General features: G+C 35.1%; 1 protein-coding gene across 34 annotated transcripts in view; it reads right to left on the bottom strand.

The window, feature by feature from the left end:
• Gphn (gephyrin) overlaps positions 1–26448 on the bottom strand; it is a 589435-nt gene that overhangs the window by 128235 nt on the left and 434752 nt on the right. For all 34 annotated transcript variants that reach the window (XM_087195039.1, XM_087195042.1, XM_021247567.2 and 31 more), the window contains one exon: positions 19446–19583. In XM_087195039.1, the coding sequence (XP_087051165.1) occupies positions 19446–19583 (138 nt within the window). The remainder of the gene's footprint in view (positions 1–19445; positions 19584–26448) is intronic.

Below are 26448 nucleotides of genomic sequence, written 5' to 3'. Positions count from 1 at the left end.
AAAGATAGAACTACCATTTGATTCAGGAATCCAACAATTCCACTGCTGATCACATATTTGAAAGAATAATCAGGGTCTTGAAGAAATATTTATATATTCATGTTAATAGAAACAGTTCATTTACAATAGTCAAGAGGTAACAGCAACTCAGATGTCCATTGATGGATGAATGAAAAAACAAAACATGATATATAATACAAAGGAGAATTTAAAATTATTCAGCCTCAAAAAGGAAGGACAACATGCCATAACATGGACAAATGTTGAGGATATTATGCTAAGAAGAATAAATCAATCACAAAAAGACAAACTCTTTATGATTCCACTTATGTGAGATAGCTAAGGAAGGCAAATTAATAGGACCAGAAAGTAGAATGTGGCTACTAGGTCCTAGAGTAAAAAAGTAAATGGATAGTTATTTAATGGGTAGAGAGTTTTGGATTTACAAGATGAAAAAGTTTTGGAGATCTATTTTACAATGATGATAATAGGTTAAACATTCACTACTGAACTACGCACTTAAAATGGTTAACATGGTATGTTTTATGTTATGGGTTTTTTAAACACTACAAGATAGATGAATCCTGAAAATACGTTAAGCTAAATAAGTCAGCCACAAAAGACCACATATTAATTATCTCATTTATAAGAAATGTCCAGAATATGCAAAGTAGACCAGTGGTTGATTAGGGTTGGAATTTGTGTATGTGTGTGTAGGATGAGAGCATATGAGGATGATAACTAAAAGGATAATTTTTATGTGTGTGGTAGAAATATTCTAAGACTATGGTGGTGGTTCATATATCTGTGAATATACTAAAAACTTTTGCACTGTAGAGTTTAAATGAGTTAACTATATGGTATATAAATTGTATCTTGATAAAGCTATTGTTTTCTTAAGCAAGGATAAGAGGTTTTTTTTTTAAAGAAAAAGTTTCTCATTTAAATATATAACTATATTTAGAAAAAAATCATACTTATAGCACACACTTTCCAAGCTGGTCTTTATAGGCCTTCTTCAAATATGAAAAAAAATTTGTCTGGAAAGAAATTCCTCACTCTTAGTTAAGACTATTAATATAGGTTTAAAAATATATATATATATAAATATTCAACTCATGTTAAATATAGGGGTTGTGATCTTTAAGCTAAAATAGATCCTTACTGGATTAATTCTGCTTTTGGAGTTGTTATCCAGTTAACATACTAGCAGAGTTTAAGTCCTATCAATGAGAAAAGCTTTCCTACTTCAAGTTTTGGTCTAAAACTCTAAGGGAAGCAAAAATATTGGAGTAAATATGCAATCTAGTGGAAAATGGTAAGAGATCCAAACTAGCTGCAGATACAAAAGAATTAAAGGAATAAATGTCAGATACACATCTCTACTATAGAAGCAACTATACCCATGTCTCTCAGGTGAGTTTGGGACTAAACAGAGAGCTCTTCCATCATGTAAATATTAGATTTCATTCAATGTCTAATTAGATTATCCATTTGAGAATATAAGTATGTAGTTGCAAATTACTTCACCACATGAGACAGTGTCCCTTATATACATACAGATGTTACATCTTTTTCCTTGCCCCATGAGTGGACTCTTCAGTATTAGTGATGAATAAATTTTGTCTTTTTTTGGTACCGGGGATTGAACTTGGGACCTTGCGGTTGCAAGGCAGGCGCCAGAACCTCTGAGCTAAATCCCCGGCTATGCTAAATAAATTTTGAACAAGTGATTAGAAAGGCAGCTTCAGCCTTCAAACCTATATGGGAGCTAGGAAGCATAATTTCCCACCTGCATATTGTATCTTAAATTTAGCCTTTGGTACAGAAAAAGCAGTAAGCAGCTGAAGCAGAGGCAACCAAAGGACTTACTACAAGATGTAATTTCAGGAAAACATGAAGCAAAATTCCTTTCCCCTAGTAGTTGTCTTATTCTAATGAGAACCCTACTTATATTAGGCAAGACACAGTTGCCACAGTGTGTAATTAGTATAACTAACCTGCTTGCTTTGAAACATTTGGTAGTGGGAGTTTGGAGCTCTTCACAGACTGCGGTATTTCATTTTGCTGAAAGTCAGGCTGTGTATCAAGAAGCAAAGGTCCTGCTTTCAGAGTACGAGGAAAAAAATGTCCATTCTGTTCTACTTTCCTTCATACACTGCAATCCCTAAGTTCTATAAAGTATTGTAAAATTTGATGGAGATGAAGATCATAAACAAATATGTGTAGTTACGAATTGTATAGAGTACCATAACATGTACATATTCACAACAGGGTTCGAGCATCTATGAGGATTTAATACTTATGGTAATTTGACCAGGGGCAGAGCTCAGGAGGTGATAGGAAACTGCTGTAAATAAAAGACAAAGCTTCTCTGGCTTTCCCAGTGCTGACTTCCCACTGTGGAGCCAGTTCAGGCCACAAACTTGTGGGGATGATTAGGCTTCCCTGAATTAGAGGTTAAGATCCCCTTTATTGAAAACCTATGTTAATTATAGTTCTTCCATAAGTCATGTACATGAAATAATATAATAACATTCCTATGCTTATAAAATACATAGCATTTTAAAAGTGCTGGTGTGTTATGTATTTATACTTTTCCACTTAAGGATAATCATACTCTGGTTTCTCTTCAGATCACCTAAATCTTTCACCTTTTACTTACGGATACTCATTATCTGCCAACACCATGAGTAAGAGATAGCATTACAGTTCTTATGTCATAAAATAAAAGAAAACTTATGTACTGTTATAGAATTTTTGAATAATACAAATGTTATGACTATCAGAAATGATTAAGTTGCTGTTCCACCATTCCCAGCCCAGAGGTAGGGGGTTCTGGGCTATTGTTCCACCACTTTCAGCCCAGGGGAAGGGGCTTCTGGGCCGCCATTCCACTGCTCCCAGCGCAGAGGAGGTGAGCCATGTGGGCACAAATAGCACCCAATGCCATGGAAAAGAGAAGACATGTAAACAAGACTCAAAACTAGACTTCCAGATCATCTACAGCAACTCCAATGGGAAAAGAGATGGAAAACTCTGATACTCAAGAACCTGGAATCCCTGAACTGGCAACAAAAGAGGATCTGGGAAAAATGAAATCAGAAATAATTTCTCAGATAACAGCAGAGATTGTGCCCATAGTGCAAGACATGATTAATAAATCTAGAGATGATGCAGATAAAAAATAGAGCTCAGGAACATGATAGAATACCAACACAGGAAATAAATTGAATTCATAAAACAGATACAAACAGATTTCCAGGAGATTAAAAACTCCACTGAAAGTTTACACAGCAGAATGAGCCAGTGTGGGGACAGAATTTCAGATATAGAAGATAAGATTGCAATGAGTGACCAGGAAAAGAAAAATTGCTTTAAAATTGTAAGGGACCATGAGAAATCAATCCAGCAGCTGCTAGATGATGCAAAGAATAACATAAGACTGATTGGAGTCAATGAAGAAACAGGAGAGAGTGCAGATGACATAAAAAAACTCTTCACAGAAGTGATGGCAGAAAACTTCCCAGGCAGGGGAAAAGAACTTGACATAGAGATAAGTGAGGCATATAGGACTCCAAATAGCCCTGATCAAAAAAAATCTACACATAGGCATATAATTGCAAAGATTCCAGAAACTCAACAGAAGAACAAGGTTTTACAAGCAGTTAAAGAAACAAATCACATACAAAGGAAAGCCCATCAGAATCACAGCAGACTTCTCAATGCAAACCATCAAGGCAAGAAAAGCTTGGAGTAACTAGTCCAAGCCCAAAAGGAAAACAGCCTCCAACCTAGACTGATGTACCCTGCAAAACTATCTTTCAAAATTGATGGAGAAATAAGATACTTTCATGAAAAAGAGCACCTTAGGAACTTCATGAATACCAAACCAGCACTCCAAAAAATTTTAGATAATATCCTGGGAACAGACAATGAAGATCATAATCCCAGGAAGCACAGCAGAATGAATCTATCGGGCTTGACAAGAAATTAAATGTAAAGGGGGAGAATCCAACAAAAAGAAAAAGTCATGAGAATGATAAGTCAACACATATCAGTTATAACCATCAATGTTAATGGTCTCAATTTACCAATCAAAAGAAACAGACTGGCAGAATGGGTCAAGAAGCAAAAATCCAACAATATGCTGCATACAAGAAACACATTTAATTCAAAAAGAAACTCATAGACTCGAAGTTAAAGGGTGGAAAACAGCATTCCATGTGACAGGAACCCTAAACAAAGTAGGAGTAGCTATCCTCTTTACAGATCGAGTGGATTTCAAACTAACACTGATTAAGAGAGACAAAGAAGGACACTACATCCTTGTAAAGGGAACAATCCAAGAGGAAGAGATGACAATCATAAATATCTATGCACCAAACACTAGTGCACCCAACTATATAAAACAAAATACTAATGGACATAAAAAGTCATATATGGGCCAGGGATTTAGCTTAGTGGTTTCGCCGCCTGCTGCACAAGTGCAAGGACCCGAGTTCGATCCCCGGTACCAAGAAAAAAAAAAAAAAAGTCATATATACACTAATACAATAGTAGCGGGGGACCTCAATACCCTCACTGTCATAATTAGATAGATCAACTAGACAAAAAATAAGTAATAAAATACTAGAATTCAATTGAAATCTTGAACAAATGAACTTAACAGATGTTTACAGTGTTCCACCCCACAAAAATGAGAATACACATTCTCTTCAGGTACACACGGGTCATTATCCAAAACAGACCACATACTCACTCACAGAATGTGTTTAAATAAGTACAAAGAATTGAAGTGATCCCCTGTATATTATCAGACCATAGTGGGATCAAAGTGGAGATGAATAGCAAGAGAAACCACAAAAATTTCATAAACACATGGAAATTGAACAACACAATTCTGAATAACCAATGGGTCATACAGCAAATTAAAGAAGAAATCAGACAGTTCCTCCAATTAAATGACAATGACAATACAACATATCGGAATCTATGGGACACAATGAAAGCAGTCTTAAGAGGCAAATTCATAGCAGTGAATACACATATTAGGAAAACAGAGCGAGTCCAATTAAACAACCTGATGCTGAACCTCAAGCTTCTAGAAAAAGAAGAGCAGGACAACCCCAAAGCTCATACAAGGGAGGAAATTATAAAGATCAGAGGAGAAATCAATGCAATGGAGACTAAGAGAATGATACAAAAAATTAATGAAGCCAAGAGTTGGTTCTTCAAAAGAATCTACAAAATTGACAAACCCTTAGCCAATCTTGTCAGAAAAAGGAAAGAAAAGGCCCAAATCCATGCAATTAGGAATGAAAAGGGTGAAATTACAACAGACCATCAAATTACAACAGGATCATCAATACCTACTTTCAGAACCTATACGCCAATAAGATGGCAAACCCAGAAGAAATGGACAGATTCCTAGATATGTATGAATTACCAAAGTTGAAGACCTAAAAATTCTAAACAACCCATTATCAAGCAATGAAACTGAAAATGTAATTTAAAACTTATCAACTAAGAAAAGCCCAGGTCCTGATGGCTTCAGTGCTGAATTCTACAAGACATTTAGAGAGGAACTACTGCCACTACTGTTTAAACTCTTCAATGAAATTGAGAGGGAAGCAATACTCCCAAATTCATTCCTGGAAGCAAGCATCACCTAGATTCCCAAAGCAGAGAAAGACCCAAATGAAAAAGAGAACTGCAGGCCAATCTCACTAATGAACATAGATGCAAAAATCCTTAATAAAGGATCCTTGCAAATAGAATGCAGAAGATCATCAAGAAGATTATACACCCTGACCAAGTGGGATTCATCCCAGGGATGCAGGGGTGGATCAACATACGCAAGTCAATCAATGTAATACACTATATCAATAGAGCCAAGGACAAAAACCATATGATTATCTCCATAGACGCAGAAAAAGCATTTGACAAAATCCAACATGCATTTATGATAAAAACCCTAAAAGAAACTGGAATAGACGGGCTCTACCTCAATCTGATCAAAGCCATCTATGAAAAATCAACAGCCAATATCATACTAAATGGTCAAAAACTGAAACTCTTCACACTAAAATCAGGAACCAGACAAGGATGTCCACTATCACCACTCTTGTTCAATATACTTTTGGAAACATTAGCCACAGCAATTAGACAAGAGAAAGAAATAAAAGGAATAAAGATAGGAAATGAAGAAGTGAAATTGTCATTATTTGCAGATGACATGATACTCTATATAGAAGAACCCAAGAACTCCACCAAAAGTCTTCTAAACTTAATAACCAAATTCAGTAGAGTAGCTGGATACAAGGTCAACACACAAAAATCAATAGCTTGCCTCTACACGAACAACAGACTAACTGAGAAAGAAATAGGGCAAACAATTCCTCTCACAATAGCATCCAAAAAACTGAAATACCTAGGAATCAACCTAAAAAAAGAAATAAAAGACTTCTTCTCTGAAAACTATAGCACTCTGAAAAGAGAGATTGAAGATGATATCAGAAAATGGAAAGACATCCCTTGCTCCTGGGTAGGAAGGATCAATATAGTGAAAATGGCCACACTTACAAAACTGCTGTAAAGATTCAATGCAATCCCAATTGAAATCCCAGCAGCATACTTCATGGACCTTGAGAAAACAATCCAAAAACTCATTTGGAACAAGAAGATACCCAGAATAGCAAAAGCAATTCTAGGTAACAGGGACATGGCAGGGGGTATCACAATCCCCAACCTGCAACTATACTACAAAGCTACTGCAATCAAAAGAGCATGGTACTGGCAAAGAAACAGACCTGAGGATCAGTGGAACAGATTAGAAGATGCAGAAACAACTCCAGACACACTCAGCCACCTCATCTTCAACAAAGGAGCCAAACACCCTCACTGGAGGAAAGATAGCCTTTTTAATAAATGGTGCTGGAAAAATTGGGTTTCAACTTGCCAAAGATTAAAACTAGACCTATATCTCTTACCATGTACTAAATTAAAATCGAAATGGATTATGGATCTAAATATTAAAATAGAAACGCTGAGCCAGCTGGAACAGAGGTTAGGTAGAACTCTTGAAGACACTGGTATAGGAAAGGATTTTATGTACAAAACCTCAGTTGCCCGTGAACTAGCTCAAACTATCAACAAGTGGGATCTCTTCTTACTAAAAAGCTTCTGCACAGAAAGAGAAACCACCAACAGTGTGCAGAGACAACCCACAATGTGGGAAAAAAATCTTTACCTGCTGTTCCTCAGACAAAGGTCTACTATCTGGAGTCTACAAAGAGCTTAAAAAACATCAGACCTCCCAAATTTAAAGACTCAATCTGAAAATGGGCATCTGCAATAAAAAGACATTTCTCAGACAAAGAATGTAGAATAATAGACATATGAAAGTGTTCAATATCACTGGTCATTTGAGAGATGCAACTGAAAACAATGCTGAGATTCCACCTCATTCCAGAAAGAATGGCTGGTATCATGAAATCAACCAATAACAAATGCTGGCGCGGCTGTGGGGAAAGAGGAACCCTGTTCCATTGCTGGTGGGAGTGTAGACTGGTACTGTGAAAATCAGTATGGAGATACCTCAAAGAACTAGGACTGGAATTCCTATTTGACCCAGCTATTCCCCTGCTGGGTATCTTCCTCAAAGAATTAAAAGAATCATACCACAGTGATATACATGTACCCATGTTCATAGCAGCACAATTTTTAATAGCTAAAACTTGGAAGCAGCCCAAACGCCCATCAACTGGAGAATGGATCAAGAAAATGTGGGTTTTTTTAATGAAATGGAGTACTACTTAGCCATAAAAAATGAGAAATTAGAGACATTTAGAGCTAAATGGATGCACATTGAGGCCATACTCTTAAGTGAAATAAACAAGACACACATGTAAATACCGAATAGTTTTTCTAGTGTGAGAAACTGACAGTGTAAATAAGGACTAAATGGTATAATAGATAATGTGAAATAGGAAGAAAAGGGGCAAAGGGGAAGGGGAAGTGGGAGGGGTAGGGGAAAGGAAAGAAGGGAATGGAATTAATATGAGAAAATGAAAAAATGGAACCAAAGTCTTTGTAAATAGGGAGGGATGGAGGGGTTGAAGGGAGGGCAGGGTAAGAGGGAAAAATAGGAACCAAGAGAGATTATGTAAAGGTGCAAATTTCCAATGATGAATGTCATTATACTGTATACCTAAATTGTACCAATAAAATAAAATAAAAAAAAGATTACATCATGATTTAGCAATGTGAAAAGATTGTAGTGGAATTGGTAATTAATTCTTAATTTGAGTAGAGTTTTAAAGTTTATTTTATTACCACAACGGATATGTTACATTTTTTCATTTCTATGCATTAAATATTAAATTTTAAAAATAATAATTATGTAACTATAAAAACTAATAGTTTAAAAAATATCTGAAATGTTGAGGTCACTGAAAGTGGTTTGACTGACAGCAAGAGTTTGCTCTTTTCAGTAGTAAAAGATGGAAATCTTGCCATACCCAGATCAAATGAGTAGAGTATTACTGATAGATGAAAATGTATCGGTCAGGTTTTGGTGCAAACCAACAAAACCCCAAAATGTTCATTCTATAGTTTGAACAATTACAATTCTTCAATGGTAATATCTCAATCACTGACCTATAAACTGCCATATGCTCCACAGGGGGAAAATATTTTCTTATTATAATTTACATAATTTTGAACCATGTAGTGCAATACACTATTCTAAAAATAATTCCTAACTGTTCCGATATCAATTGGTTCTATTAGTGCAGTTAGAGCAATGGGGCTGAGGAAATCATTCTCCTCCACTCACTTGAGTTTGGACAGTACCCTAGGGCCATTCCTCCTTTCATAGTCTCAAGAGAGGTAGAATGTAACAAAAACCCAGGAAATCTTTGAAACTCTAGGCAAGAGCACATGCACATTTGTTTTCCTGGCCTAACCTTCCGTCACTTTTACCCTATTTAAATCTTATTAAGGATTCATAAATATTCACTATATCTCAAACATGTAATTAAGATCAGAGTGAATTCTGGGACAGGCATATGCCTTGAAATCCTGAGATGACTTAGCACCTTGCCATCATTCCTGTCAATTTTACCTCAAGACTCTGTGGGAGGCACCTGGGCTGGGGTGTATAGCCTTTAAATTCAGGAAGTCTTATTTATCTATGTGCAGTGCTTTTACTTTCCTGTTGTCCCAGCACCACTTTAGTGTTCATACCATATTTTTTTGCTGGCATGGACTTGCTCTGAGCACAACTTCCCTTGATTGTCAATGAATGCAGCTGCTTTTCTGTTGCCATCAGGTGTAGGTTTTGCAATTCTTTTTCTGTTGTACACAAGAGCCTGGAGTCTATTTGCTGGATCTACCCCGCAATAACACTATGTTAGGATATTACTGTGGCTGTTATAAAAAGGAGCCATCTTAGAAATTTTCATCATTGCAGCAATATGGGATTTTGATGCTACTTCTTAGACAATTTCTATTTTTTTCCACTTTAATTCAGTATCTTTTGCATTCTTGTGTTCTGAATTCTAACTTCATGCTATCAATATAGACTATGGCACTTCAAATTAGGTTCTGAATAAAAATTACTTAATAAATTATGCCCAGTAAGACATGTATACTAAAGACGTGAAAACATATTAAGGTACCTAAAAAGAATGGAAAAACTGAGAATCATATTTAAAGACTCTACTCTTATTTTTTTTTTTGGTATTGGGAATTGAACTCAGGATCTTGCACTTGCCAGGCAGGTGCAGTGCCACTGAGCTAAAATCCCCAGCCCTGTACTTTGTTTTAATCACAGATATATTCAATTAAAGCTGTGTATAGTATATTAATTTTTAAAATCCTATTGGGAATTGGGCGTGGTGGCACACACCTGTAATCCTAGCATTCAGAAGTTCAAGACCATCCTAGGCTATATTGTGAGTAGAGCAGCCTGAACTACATGGCAAAACCTTGTGTCAAAAAAAAAATATCCTATTGAAAAATTGATTGCCTTTTACTTTTTTGATTAAATAAGAATTATGTTCTATCAACACTTATTAAAGTGAGATACATTTATAATATGCTTCCTTTTTTAAAAACAAGGCTGTATCTGAAAATATATAATGGTATACATAGAAGGAAGTGTGCAATAGGAAGACCAATCTACCTGGTTGTGACATAGAACAATTACATCAAGGTTATAGGCCTGGTTCTTATGTAAATAAGTTAATTTTACTTAACTATATAAGTATAAAAATAAGCTCCTACACAAGGAAAGTTAATAAATACCATAATAAAAATACACATATGGTGCTGAGGATAGTGGGAGAAAAGGCATCTGAAAGCACACATATAGAGATCTGATTGGTAATATAATTTTTGGATATAAAAACATTACAGTTACTTACAGGTGTAAGTACACATATACACACACAACAAACAAATATACAGTAGTCTCCACTTATCTGCAGTTTTGCTTTTCACAATTCAGTTACCTGTGGTCAATCATGGGCTGAAAATATTAAATGAAAAATTCCAAAATAAATAGTTCAGAAGATTTAAACTGTGCTGTTCTGGGCAGTATTATGAAATTTTGTGGCATCCTACTGTCCCACCTTGGATGTGAATCATCCCTTTTCCCTGCATATTCACAATGTATATACTACCTGCCCAAGTCACGTGGCAGCCATCTGTATAATTAGATCAACTACCAGGTATTGCAGAGCTTGTGTTCAAGTAATATTCATTTTACTTAATAACAGCCCTAAAGCCCAAGAGTAATGATACAAAGAAGGAATAAGGGCATACAACATGGAAGACAGATTAACTCTGGTATGGCAATACTCAAGGACCTATCTGAAGAAACACAGTATCTAGGGTTCAGTACTATCAGTGGTTTCAGGCATTCACGAGGGTCGGAACTTATCCCTGGTGGATAAAGGGGAGGAGTACTGTGTAAGGATATTAATGAGATGTTCATAGTAAAAGAATACAGGGAGAAATATAAAAGTAAGATGCAGAAAAAGGGAAATATGAGATGTATATATTTAAGAGATATAATGAAGTTCATGAACTAAAGAGATAAGAATACCTGAAAGAAATTATAAATAAGTTCAAATGGCCGTTTTCATGGAAAAATGAAAAAAATCTATAACTAATGCTAGTATAGACCAATAACCTAGGAGATATTTGCAAGTTAAGACCTTACTAGATTGGAGGAATAGACTGGAGGCAATAACTTGAATAATAAAAGTATATGTTTTCACTTGAAATATTAGAATAATTATCTCAATTTTTGGTTCAATTTTGTAAAATTCAACTGGGGATAAGAAGAAAAACAATGGAAAACTGTTGGTTAATTACATTTTCTAATAAGACTGGGATCACATACCTGAATGACTTGGGTGGGCAGAATGTAAATTCAATTACATCCAAAGACTACTAGAAAGGACCAGCAAATGTAGCTAAGGCAGGAAATTCTAGCTTTGATTTTATAATTTACAAGTGCTTTTTGCAGGGCTATGACCCATGCAGGGAGAATGGAGGGAAGGGAACCAGTTACTAATTTTCAAATATGGCAGTTTAAAAGAATATATATATGTATATGGGATATAATAGTATCCCATAATAACTATATTGATGGAGATTATTTGTTTTACATAAGGAGATAAGATTCAGAAAGATTATGTAAGTTCAAAGTCACTCAGCTAGTAAAAGGTAGAGCAAAGTAAAGAGTATATAATAGCAAAGCTTCTTCTAGTATACTTTGCTTCCTCTGTCCTTATTTTCTGACAGTATCTGCACAATCAGGAAGAATTAAAGAATTCCCAGCACAATTTGTGTACCACATTTGGTGAGATCTTCCTACCATATAGAATCAGAAGCTTTCAAATTCCTTCTAGAGGGCAGAGAATCTCTGCTTAAGATAAGTGCAATTTTCAAACTATAACTAGCTAGAAGTGAGACAGAAACATGGGCTTCTGTGCTGTGGTCAGTATTCTAAAAGAGATACTTCACCGCTTAAATTGAATTCCAACAGCAACACTTAAAGGTTCCTCTAGGGCCGGGGATTTAGCTCAGTGGTTCCGCCTGCCTTGCAGGTGCAAGGTCCCGAGTTCAATCCCTGCTACCAAAAAAAAGGTTCCTCCACTACAATTGATGAAGCTTTTTATGGAAAAACAACCCAGGTTTTTGATCATGTGATCTTAAACAGGAAAGCACAGTGCTTGTAATCTATGATAAAGTTCCCAACACAATGAATCCTTTCTATCAAAAACTCATAGTTTTTTTTTTTTTTTTTTGGTACCGGGGATGGAACTCGGGTCCTTGAGCTTGCGCAGCAGGCGGTGAAATCACTGAGCTAAATCCCCAGCCCCTCATAGTTTTTTATTGTTAACTGAAAAAGACTGGGAATTTGAGGGAATGGTACCACAATATTTTAATTTGCTATACAACAGCTGGTATTATATCAGGTGTAAAGTTGTAATTTATTCATGTCATATATTTTACTAGTAAATTAGATGAATCATAAATGGTAGTCTTACAAATATTATCATCCATTATTATGGTAGATACGTGTCTTCCAAGAAACCAAAGGAAAGCTATTTATATCAATGGAGGACTTGCTCCTTACAAGCTGTGCTCGCAAATATGGACTGAAAATAGTAGATATGGTATACAAAGGACAGATGAAAGATAATAGAAAATTCATCTATAACTAAAGTGGACTAAAAAACAAACAAAATCCAATTTATACATATATACACATCTAGAAACTTGCTTGAGATAAACAAGTTTCATATTGATTTGAGAACCAATATGCTATGTTAAAATGGACATCAGACTTGGAATTAAGAATTCTTGGTTCAAGTTGTTTAATCATAACTATTTTTTCTCTTTAAGAACATTATTACAACTCTTTCATCCCGAGTTTCCTCATGTTTAAAGAAAGATTACTTGATCTCCAAGTTATGTTTTACTAGTATTAAGTATTTCATGTACATTATATTTTATGACCTTTACAGCAATCACTTTCAGCATTTTTATACACGTTATATCCTTAGTCTTTAGGGTTTACTATTATACTTTCTGAAACACACAAAAAATCATTTAAGAGATGTCACAGCTCCAAACTGGTTCATAGACTCAGATTCTGAACTTTCCTTACAAAACATAGGCTTTCAGTATTTGTAAAAGCAAAAATATTTGAGATTTTGGTGAACTGTGAAGGCTTTAAATTCCCCCAAAATACTATGCCTACTCAGGGATTAGTGGATAAAATTAAATAGTTTAGAAATACATCTAACTGAAATAAAAATGAACTTCAAAGGTTTGCTTTTTAAAATGCAAACATACTTGGTAAATATAACAGTTTAAAATACAGTAAGAAGTTTCTAATTCTTTTTTCTGAGAGAATTTTCTTCCCTTTAGTAAGGAAATTATGTCATATTTTATTTATGACAATTAAACCTATAGTGATTCACATTAGATCACTTGGTTTTTTATGCCCATGTTATTTATTAGGGCATTCACAAAAAAGAGTGAAAAAATATGGTCAGTCATTGTACCATACAACATATGCATGCAAGGAAAGCCAGAGAAAGGTAGAAGTAGACAGGAAGGAATTCTTAATGGAGGAGAAATTCCTTAAAATTGACCTTTTTTGTTTGTTTTTCTGAGCAGCAGGGTCTCTCTATGTTGCTAAGGTTGGCCTCAAACTCATGATCCTCCTCTCTCAGGCTCTCAAGTAGCTGGAACTATAGGTCTGTGTCACTGTGTTCAGCTTAAGCTTGATATGTAGTAGTTAGCTAGGCAGAGAAGTAGCAAAAGTTAATATAAGCAATGGCTTAGAGAGATAAGAGAGAATATGAGGTAAGAAATTGCATGTTAGATTTGGGGAGGAGCAGGGTTTTTTTTTCTAAATTTTTTATTTTATGAAAAAATCCACAAAATTTCATAATCAAATAATAAGAAAATAACAATATTTATTACTCTATATCATTACCTTCACAGTAATTACAGTAGAAGAAAGTTTTGTGTTATTATCTGTTTATTTTCTAAGAATCTTTTTGATTTATGTCTTATACTCTGAGAAGCAAGTCTTAATGATAAGGAAGTGAGAGAAGAAATTTAAAGAAAATTAGAAGATATTAAATAATGAAGAGCCTTACATGACTTGTCACAGAGACTGGTTTTATCTTGAGGTTATGGTCACTACTGAGGTACTGTATACAGGGAGTCTTAATAAAAAATTTGCCATTTGAACAGAGTACTATCAAATTAGAGAAAGGATTGAGAGGATGTTAACTGGAGGGAGCCTGTTACAATAATTCAGAAAGTTAACAATAAAGACCTAAACCCTAGTAGTGGGGATGGAGAACAAGGGATGGAGTCCAGAGGATGTAGAAGAGACACACAGAGGTAGACAAAATAAGTTTAAAATTTATCATGCTAAATTTATCAGCAGCAGATAGGTAATGCATTGGTGCATGACCTTGGAGATCAGGTAAGGTCTGGGCAGTGACATAGATTTCAAAATAGGGATGTAGGTGGTATATGAAACCAGTTGCATGCATGAGGTTGTGTAAAGTGAAAGTACAATATGTGAAAAGGGGAAAGAAAAAAACTAAAGAAAGTTTAATTCAAAGGATTAATAAAAGAAGGCAAGCAGGCACAGGAGCCAATCAAGAAGATAAGTACCACATTGTTTACCTCTCTTCTGCACTAGATTGTGAGATCCATGAGGCAGACACTTTATTTTTATTCATATTTGTATATCCAGAACTGAAAACAGTATCTCTTAGAAGATGCTTAATCAATATGTGCTGAGCAAACTGAATTATGTTTTTTATATAATGTTATTCTTTCAAATACCTAACTGAAGTATCGAGGAAGTCTAAATATAATACTCTTTTGTATTAAAAATTGAGATTGATCCAACTCAAAGGCTGAATACAAACATCATTATTAGTTTTCATCATCAGTAAGAACACTTTACAAAGAAGTTAACCATCCATGAAGTCTGCTTACTTATGAGTGACAACTGCTCTGATAAAAAAATAAAAGAAACAAGCATTTGAAGGGAAAAGAGAATACACCTGAAAGCATGTTTCCTCTGGGAAAAATGAAACAGCCATTTCCAAATCTTTTTTTCCTTCAAAGGACTGGAATTTCTGTCTAATTTGACTTGGAATATCTTTTTCTAAGGACTGACATTAAGGGAAATACCTCTGAAATTACAAGAGACCAGAGATGGCTAATTTATTTTTATGATAATTCAAGTTTATTTATTTATTTTTGGTACTGGGCATCGAACTCAGTACCTTGCACTTGTGAGGCAGGCAGTGGCACCACTTAGCCAAATCCCTGGCCCGATAATTCAAGTATTTAAAATGTTTCAAACTTAAGTTTACATTCATATTTTCTGGAAATACCTTGGTTTAGACTGATATCAATAAATATTTGAATATTAGGAATTTAATAATAAAGTAGGTTCATTAAAGCTCAGTTTGAAAATAACATGGTTAATTTTTGAAAAATTCTCTTTCCTAATGAGTTTTCAAATCTTTACTTGTTTTAATGAGGATAAAACAAAAACAAAAAAAGTTTAAGCCTAATAATATAAGCTTATAAATAATGTAAGTCAAATGTGTAGGATAAGTAGAAATTATAAAAACTAATTTTTGTATAAGTAGGGTGAGGGACCAAAGAGCTAAAATATGGTACACAGTATTTTATTAATTTTAGGTCTTTTAATATAATTTGTTATGCTAGCTACCATTATTCTTAAATTTTAATGCTGGATGAAGAGTGCTATCATGTAGCAAGAAAAATAATGTAAGTATTGGTACCTTTATCCTATTCTATTTATGCTGTTCTGAGTTTCCTTGGAGAAAAATCAGGGTATTTGTATACATGCTCTCTAATGTTCACTACAGTCTGAATATTTTATGATTCTATAAAAAAATTCTTGTACTTACAAAGTTAAATCTTTTGTGCTGTTTCCATGGGCATTAACAAAACAAAAAACTATATTTTATACAGACTGTATTAAATATAACTTCTTTTTTGGGGAAGTGACCACAACTGTTATTGGCTTAAAGTTTTCCTTGGGAGTCTGGTCTGCTGGGATTCATTATCTGTAACTTTTATAGTGAAATGTTGGAAATGGAAGTTGTTGATTAAAAATTAAAAGCAATGAGGGGTATTACTCTTATACTTTGGATGTTGAATGTTCCACAAAAGCCCATGTGTATCCAAGGTGGCTAGTGGGAGGTGCTGTGAACTTTTAGGAGGAGGGGCCATATTGGGAGGGCCCAAGGTCATTGGAGGTATGTCTGTGGAAGGAAGTGTGGGACCCTGGTCTCTTCCATTCCCCTCTCTTCTTTCTTTTCTCTCTCTCTCCCTCTTTCTCTGTTCTCTCATCACACACCCCGAGAACCCCTCCAACCCCGCTTGCTTGTTGGCTCATGAGGTCAGTGGTTTGCTCTGATACGTATTCTGACTGTGATGTGCTGCCTTACTGGAGGTCCAAAGTATGGGTCTACTTGATCATGGACTGGCCATGATATTTTATTATAGAGATGGAAAGCTGACTAATACAGAAAATTGGTATTGAAAAGTGGGGCTGTTGCTGTCTAACTATACCTGACAATATGAAAGATCCTTTGGAATTGGTTTAAGAGATGGGTTTTGCAAAGTTTGGAGGAGTAGGTTAGAGAAAACTTGCTCATAAGTGGAGCTTAATGGGAAATTCTGGTAAGGGTACAGAAGACCAGAATACTGACAGAAATGAGGACAGTAAAGGCTGCACTGACGAGGTTTCATGTGGAAAAGCAGATTCCATTGGGAATTGGACTAGAGGCCATTCTTGTTAAGCCAGGGCATAGAATTTGGGTATATTTTATCTAGTCCTTTGTAAGTACTTTTTTGAGAGGCTGAGCTTAAAGGCAATGGACTAGTTTACTTGTTAGCTTCCAGACAATAGTAAACATACCTTAAGGGTATCTCAAAAATCTGCCCACTCATCACAGGCTTAAATAAATAGAAATGCAAATTTGTTTCAAAGACTTTGAAGGGTAGAATCATTTCACAAAAGAGCCTTGAGATCCCTGTGAACCTATGACTAACTAGGGATTCAATTTCCCATGTTCAGTCAACAAAAGCTTCAGAGGCTGCTGCAGCCATGGCTCAAACCAACTCAGGTATGACTTGTTGGCAGCAGACCCTGGCATTGTCTACATGATGCTAGTTTTCAGGCATGCAGAATGCAAGAGTTCCACAATTCAGGTCAAGTGGCTTCCACCAAGATTTCAATGGAAAGCCTGAGAAGCCAGGTAGTATGTTGTAGGGTTATATATTGAAGTCCCTGAAAAGAGTAATGTGTAGTACAGTTATGAAAGAGAAGTTAAAGCTAGAAACCCAAGGAAAGTAGAGATACCAGTAATGTAAAATGCTCATAAGGAGAGTTAAAGGCAACAGGAAGAGCCACCCCAAGAAATTGGCCATGTGGGCTGTAACCAACAAGGCCATAGGAGCAGAGGTGCCCAAAACCTTGGGAACCCACCAATCACTAAAGTGTGCCCCAGGTGCTGGACACAGAACTACAGAATTTAATGTTTGCACTGATGGGCTGAGCCCTCCTCATGTTTTACCTATTCTCTCATTTGGGAACAGGAAATGTTTATCCTGTGTCCAGTGGCATAGCTAGGCGGGATAAAGGTCTGCCCCTGGTGGCATATTTTTTGGGGAGCATTATTGGCCAAAAGGAAAATTATATTGTAACAATTTACTCAATTTTAACATGGAGAAGATTCAAGTACATTGAAATATGACTGTTTTTCTCACTACATCATTTTAATTTTCTACTTAAATAGGTTAACATATTCATAAATGTTAGAGGGTGGGAAATTGAAGGACTGCTTCGAGCAGCACAAATTCTAGCTGTGGTCTTGCCTGTGCCTGTACCACCACTAAATCCTAGATATAAGTTTTCCTTTTTTTGTTTTCTGTTTAGAAAGGCTTTTAGAAGGGGTTTGCCTTCAGTCTTGGAGGAGACTAAGGACTTGAACTTTAGAGTAATTCGGGAACAGTTAAGATTTTGAGGATTCTTAGAAATGGAAAGAATACTCACGTATTATGAGCTAAAAAATAAACCTTTCAGGGCTAGGGGCAGAGCTATAGTTTGGATGTTGACTGTTCCTCTAAGGTTCACACATGAAATGCTTAGTCTCCAGGGTAGCACCAGGGAACTAAGGTCCCAGGGTGCGCTGTGGACCTCTAGGAGGAAGGACCTTGTAGGAGGCCCTTAGGTCTTTGGAGTTGAGTCCATGAAGGGGACTGTGAGACCCCAACTTCCTTTTTTTTTTTTTTTTCTTTTTTTGCTTATTGGCTCATGAGATTAGTGGTTTGTTCCACCATGTGCTCTTGCCATAATGTGCTGCCTCACCAGAGGGTCATAGTCAGGGGGTCACTCAATCACAAAATGGAATCTCCAAAAACATGAAGATAAATCTTTCTGTTTGTAAGTTGGTTACCTTGGGTATTTTGTTAATAGTGATGAAAAGTTTTGACTAATACAACTGCTTTTCCATTATTGTTTCATAAACTCCTCTTTATATGCTACTAGATTAAAAGAAAAAAAAAGGAGAAGACAAATGATGCAAAGAAAGTGAGATCACACTGATTACTTGGTGGTCCATGGATAAATTAGTGTATTTTTCATAGGTAACATTTAAATACACAGGCTCATTGACTTACAATGGGATTATGTCCCAATAAATCCATTGTAAAATGAAAATACTGTTAAGTTAAAATGCATTTAATATACCTAAGATAGTGATCATTATATCTTAGATAAACTTACTGTGGTAGCTGTGTGGCTGACTAGGAGCTGCCCCCCAGAATTGTAAGACAGTGTCATACCACATTTGCTACTGTAGGAAAAGATCAAAGTGTAATATTTGAAGTACTGTTTTATCGAGTGCTTTTGCATCATCACGAAGTTGAAAAATTCGAAATTAAACCTTTGTAAGTCAGAGACTGGCTATATGTGTTTTCTACAATATGCAAACATAATTACAAGATACAGTAGTTATCGTCCATTTTTGAAAGAAAAGTCATTATATAAATTCAGAGTTAACCATTTTCCTTAGTGCTGAGAGCCCTCTCTTTAGGTATTGGTCCTTTGAATCAGAAACACAGCTGATTTCCCCCATTTTTTATGTAAGGGAAGCTTTATGGTATCATAATTGGAATACTGTTAAGGCTGATACTTTGGTTTAATAGAAATAAGAAACAAAAAGAAATGATTATAATTGTGACAATGGTCAGCAGTATTTCTTTTAGGAAGACTCTGCCTTCATGTTATATGAACCTTACTTGGAAAAAAATAAAGAGAGAGCAACAGGCAACTATAATATTACCTCGGTAATTGATGATTTCTGTCCCAAGCACCGGAGTCATCTCCAGGACTGTGATAAAGGCTTTGTCCATAGATGTCAGAGGAAAAGGAGACATGCGGTGTCTTCTAGCCACCTTGGTGATATCAACAGCACTGTGACCTAAACAGGAAGATAATTAGCCAAGAATATGATGCTGAAACACTGATAAAAAAGTAGGAATGACTTCTATCACAACTCCTTATTCAAGTGTTCCCAAATAAATATTACTAAGTAAGAAATTATTTTTCCTGATTCCAAAACATAGCCTGCTCCGGTAGGACACTAAATCAAGTTACCAATAGTACATTCTGTGCCAAAAGGTGATAAATGTGATGATACTACCTAATGTGTTTTGAGTGTATACTATGTGTAAAGGACTGTACTAAATTAACTCATCAATCTTCAAAACAATCTGTGGCAGGCATCATAAGTATTTAGAGATGAGGAAAGAGTGGCTTAGAGAAGCTATGTATCTTTGTCTAAATCACAGTCTACTAACAGAAGAAACAGGACTCAAACCTAGATATGCTTGGCTTCAGAATTCATGTCTTTGACTTTAATTCATGACACTAAACTTTAATAAGCTAGTTAGTGGGGCTGGGGATTTAGCTCAGTAGCACCGTGCCTGCCTTGCAAGTGCAAGGTCCTGAATTTGATCCCCAGTACCAAAGAAAGAAAGAAAGAAAGTAAAAAAAGCAGTTAGTAAAATGAAGTTCCTAAATGTAAATTTAATTGGGATTTCATAGGAAATTTTATTTCCCCTGTAAATAGTCATGAGAAAAATCATTATTTAGCTATCTACTCCCTGTGTGACATTATCTAGTTCTATGGCATTAAACCACCAAAATTGTTAATTTTCTATCTCCAATATCAATCTCTGCCTTCAACTCCAGGCCTGTATATCATGTATTGTCCAGTAGACAATATATATTTCCAGACTTGTAATCATCCAACATGTACTTGGATGTGAAACAGGGAAATCAAACCTAAAAAGTCCAAAATTATAGGTCTGGATTCCTCAACTCTCTTAACCCTTCCATACAGTATCTTATTTTCTTGCAATTCTCATTTTAGTAAACAACTATTCCATTTTCCCAGTATTAAGCCCAAACCTTGGAGACATCCCTGAGTCATCTCTTTGTCAGAACCATACCTAAATTACCTTAGAAATACACATAGAGTCTAATCATTATTAACCACTTGCATGGTTACTACAATAGTTAAAATTATCACTTACATCCTGGAAAATTTAGTAGTCTCCTAATTGTTCTCCCTACTTCTGTCCTATAATTTATATACCACACAGTGGTTACAGTGCATAATTTTCCAAAGACTTTCCTTTTACTTACAGTAAAATATTTGCTAGGGCTTATTAGGCCCAACATATTATTGGTCCCATAGTTCTTATCTCCTAACATTCCTTCCTCATTCATTGTGCTCCAGCCACACTGCTTCCTTCCTTTTTATTGATAATGTCAAATATCTCTGTCCTTAGAGGCTTTGTACTTGCTGTTTTCTCTCTCAGACCAGTCTCCAAATATTATGGCACCATCCATCTCTCATTTTTTCAGGCCTCTACTCAAAAATCACCTCATCAGAGAGGCCTTTGTTGAATAACCTATATGTAATAATTCCTACCATCACTCTTCATTTTTTTATGCTATATTTTCTTCATGGACCCCCCCATATACATACATATATATGGATATTCATAACCATATATTTATATACATAAAATAAATATTTTTGATTTAATAAGTGAATCATTTAATGACAGAAGGATTTCTTGGAGCACTATATCCTTATGCATAAATGACTTGGCTTACCCTTGGAACCTTATAAGTGTATAGCCCAAATGGTTAATAGATAAAGAGTAACTGTAAACACTGCTGCTTGATTGTTCTTTAACTGCTGTCCCCACTCTCCTTCCCTGGCTACCTGTGTGGTAGGGAGTGGAACTATAATATAATTCTGGCCAGTGAGATATAAGAAGACATGCTTAGAAAATGAATCTTATTAACAAATAAAACAATAGACAAATCCTTAAGAGAAAAAAAAAACTTTGGCCCTTCTACTTTCTTTCTATCTGCAACATGGATGAATATGGGAGGTGTTGCAGCTATTTTTCAACTATGAGGACACAATCCCAGAGTAATAGAAACACTAGAAGAAAAAGAGTCCAAGAACTTGATGAAACATTGAGCTACTCAACAAGCCTTAGACTTGTCTGTCTCTAGACCTTGATTTGTCAGATAAGCTTGCATCTTTTTAAACTACTTTATAATGCTTATATGTATATATCCCTCCAAAGACTGTAGTTTCTGGTCGCTGCATCTTATTAAATTTAGCATTTTTACCAGAATCCCAGTGGTTGCTTCAGACGTGTTTACTGAATTGACTTAAAGATAGTGATATAATTTCCATTCTAAGACTAGTAACAGTCATAAGTACCTCTTAAGGCATAATGAAGTTGTTTATACCTTTAATATGACATTTCTTCTCATAGCCAATCAAAATTACAAAAATTTAAAGCTTGAAGGAACTTAGAAACTATTTAGTGTTACTTTGAATAACATTTTTTAAAATTCAAAATTGTAATCGCTAATAACTCATTAATAAACTAATGACTAGTAACTCATAGCTATAATATGATCCAAATTATTAATCTGCCTTAGAATACTGGCCATATAGCTGAAAGTCATACTAGACCTTATGTTTTCTAGATAAATTATTATTTGCTCACAAAGGCAAAATGCCAATTTCTGATTGATACATATGCAAATAATTTTTTGAGCTGCATGGAGGCTTCTTTGCTTAAAGTGTTAAGTCTTTATGATCCTTTTGAACCTAAGTTCTTTAAGACTTCTTACTAAACTCATTAGATTCTTAATATGTATTCCCTTAATTGGTTTTTCTCATTTAATCGGAGAAACAAGAAGATATTTGGCTTCTATCTGTATTTAGGTCCTTGGTTTAAAAAGAAAGAAAAATTTATATGTGAGTGATCTCTCCTCAGTTGAATAAATTTTCTATACTTTTGAGTTTGGGGACACTGAACATAGATCCATTGATTGTCCCCTCGTTTCAATTTCTAGAATTTAACTCAACATTTTCTTTACTTCTGACTGGCATGATTGGCTTAGAAAAACAGCAATTGCTTATGAGAAAGTAAAAACAACCATTAATCACCATTTTTTGGACAGAATTGCATTTGAAACATGTATGAAGATATAGTATCATGTGGCTTTTTAAAGTAAAACAATGCACGGGGTAGTGTCTTCAGATCTCAACAATAATCCTACTTATAGACCCTTTTATGAATGGTAATATGAGTGAAGTTTGAAACCTTACGATTATCTGTGAATTATTTCCCCTGTGCCTTTGATCATACTGAACCTGCAGGTCATGTTTATGTACTCATAAAGCTCAGAAAGCTATTATTAAAATTTATGTTCACCATTAACTTTACTTAAGGTTAATTATGATCTTAAGACTTGTGTACTACTTACTATCTTGGTCAGTTATAATGATTTTGATAAAATCAGCTTGTGGGGACTAGTTTTTTTTTTCTTTTCTAGCCATATTAGGGACCAAATCTAGGGCCTTATGCAGGCTAGGCAAGTGTTCTACCCTTAAGCTATACTCCAGCCCCTGATTTAAAAAAAATTAGCCTCTGGGATAGAACTTGTTTAAAAGTAAATCAATTACATTCACTGGTTTACCTTCTACGTACACATACTGTATATACCCCTGAATGAACTTTCTTTTAGGACTCCAAAAAAAAAAAAATGTAGGTAAATGCTTAAAAAACGGTCATGTACAAGTTTTCACTCACAATTAAAATGTAAATTTATTTACAGTTAACTTTCATTGAGGTCTGGGCCTGGTCAATCAAATATCACAAATACATTGTCATAATCAGTGTAAATGGAGAGAATGATAGCTGCTTCTGCTTTCTATTCAACTATATAGGTCTCAGATGTGATCTGCTATATGTTGTACTTAATGGTACAAATTATGTATAACAATTGCCTTTAAAAAATGTTTAGTTCCTGAGAAAAAAGTTTATTTTTTAGTTGTATAGGTTTCATCTTTTGAATATACTTTGTAATAGAAGAAAAGTTTTCTTATTAAGCAGCAAGTTAGATAATCAGTGCCACACACATCCATCAACAAATATTTGTGAGCTGGGCACAACTAGGGAGTTAGGATATAGACTAATATATACTCTTTCACAAACACTATTACAGCCCAGTACACAGGAAAGACATGCAAATAAATAATAAGTCAAATGGGAGTAAAGTACCTAGTGGTTCTCTAACTATAGAGATTGGTAGTTCTTGTTCTTTTGTTTGTAAATTGCTGTGTGGATAACTTCTAGTGATGAAAAAGCTCTCCCAATTCTAAAATACTTTTGTGTCTTAATTTATAATTTCTTCTAGCACTTACGACTCTTGATTTTATGGTATGGATTTTTTTTAATGGTATAGATATTTGAAGATCACCATATCTGTTAGCAGATTGAAAACTTGAAAGCAGAAGCCTGTATCTTAGTAATCTTTGCTGCTTTTAAAATAATGCCTCCTTCTATTTATGACAGGTACTTTGTAAATACTTGAGGTGTGAATAAAAGGCAACTATTTTAAGCAAAATCCAGAGTTGGGAAGAAAAAAGCAAGATGGCATTTTCTCCTCTGCCCTTTTACTTTAAGCCTTGAATAGTGTCAGAAAATACCTACCTTATTGGGTATATAATTCATGCTTTTTTATAGGCCACTAAACATTTTATTTATCTTAAATTTAATTTTAATCTATGCATAAAATAAAACAATTTTGCATATTAATGGATACCATGTGATGTTTTAATCTATCTGTACGTAGAGAGAGAACAAAGGTTAATGCATGTTAAACATATCTGTCTCTCAATTTATCATCTCTTTATGGTTAAAACATTCAGAATCTTTCTAGCTTTTTGAGACATATACTATATTACTGTTATTTATAGTCACCTCACAGTGCAATAGTATACCACAACTTCTTACTCCTAACTGTAACCTAGTACCCACTGATAAATCTTTCCCCATCCCTTGCTTCCCCTACATTCACCAGCTTCTGGTAGTAATCACCATTCTACTCTCAACTTCTGAGATCAACCTTTGCAGATTCTACATGAGTGCAATCATGAGGTACTTATCTTTCTGTGCCTGACTTATTTTACTTCACACAAGGACCTCCAGTTCCAACCATGTTATTGTAAACAACAAGATTTTACTTTTTTAATGGCTAAAAAGTATTCTATTGTGTATATTTACTGCATTTTCTTTATCCATTCATCAGTTGATGGACATTTGAGCTATTTCCATTTCTTGGCTATTGTGAATAGTGCTGCAATGATTGCGGGAGTACAGATGTCTCTGACAGACTGATTTCATTTCTGTTGGATATATACTTAGTAGGAGGCTTGCTAGAGCATATGGTAGTCTTGTTTTTAATTTTTTGAAGACCTTCATATTGTTTTTACAATGGCTGCACTAATTTACATTCCCACCTACAGAGTGCAAGAACTCTTTTTCTCTGCAACCTGCCAGCCCTTGTGGTCTTCAGTCTTTTTGAAAACAGTCATTCTTACTGGGGTAAGGTGATATGGTAATATTTCATTGTGGATTGCATTTCCACGATGACTAGTGATTTTGAACACTTTTTCTTTTTTTTTTCCTGGTATTGGGGATTGAACTGAGGACCTTGTGCTTTTCGAGGCAGGTGTGGCACCACTGAGCTAAAACCCTGGCCCAGTTGAACACTTTTTCATACACCTGTTGGCCATCTGTGTATCTTCTTTTGAGAAATGTCTATTTAGGTCTATTGCCCATTTTTCTGGTTTATTTTATTAGTACATGTTTGTAATTCATGCAGTTTAAAATTATCTTGAGGAGTGGTTACATATATATATTACAACTTGTTTTTTTTTTAAATCCTCTTCCCTTCCCCTCTTTCCTTTGACTCCCTAGTCACCTTTTCCATACCCATTGATATTATTTGTCTTAGTTCATGTTATGGCTTATAGTATTTACAATGATTAGTTATTAGGTTCCTGTACATGGCATACCTTTATTCCTCTCATTTCCTCTTCCCTTCCCCCTTCCTCCTCTCCTCCTTCACTTGGACCATTTCCCTATTGTGTGAAATCTGTTCCCTTGTCCCTTTCTATCCATGGTTTTTCATTTTCTTTGTACTTTACCTCACTCAAATGTGGGATACCATATGGTATTCAAGCTTCTTGTGTATATGATTTATTTCATTGAACACTGTTTGCCAGGTGCATCTATTTTCCTACAAATGCCTCAAATTTGTCATTCTTTATAGCGGAGTAGTATTCCATTATATATAGATACCACATTTTCTTTATCCTGTCATCTGCTGATGGGTATACAGGCTGCTTCCAGAATTTAGCCATTATGAATTATGCTACTTTAAACATTGGTATGGAAGTACTGCTGCATTATGATGGCTCAGCAGCGAGAGTATTATAAGATAATCAGCAGGGAGATAGCTGGATTGTATGGAATTTCTAATTTTAGTCCTTCTCTCAATCTCCATAATAGTTATACTAAATTGCATTCCCACCAGTAATGTAGGAGAGTTCCTTTTTCATCCCAACCACTCCAGCATTTGTTATTGTTTGATTTCTTTAATGATTGCCATTCTTTCTGGAGTAAGATGAAATCTTAGTGTTGTTTTAATTTGTATTTCTCTAATGGCCAGAGATGATGAACATTTTTTCATATATTTGTTGGCCATTTGTATTTCTTTCTCTGTGAAGTGCCTGTTCATTTCTCTAGCCCATTTCTTGATGAGTCTTTAATTTTAGGATGTTTAATTTTTTTGAGTTCTTTATTTATTCTAGATATACTAATCATCTAATTAGTAGCTGGCAAAATTTTTTTCCCATTTTGTAGGTTGTCTCTTTATTGATTGAATCTTTTGCT

Source organism: Heterocephalus glaber, unplaced genomic scaffold (assembly GCF_053883595.1).
Source record: "Heterocephalus glaber isolate CG9 unplaced genomic scaffold, H.glaber_assembly_v1.0 deba00001608, whole genome shotgun sequence".
NCBI lineage: Eukaryota > Metazoa > Chordata > Mammalia > Rodentia > Bathyergidae > Heterocephalus > Heterocephalus glaber.
The sequence above is the reverse complement of the archived record's forward strand: the minus strand, read 5'-3'. Positions and strand labels throughout refer to the sequence as shown.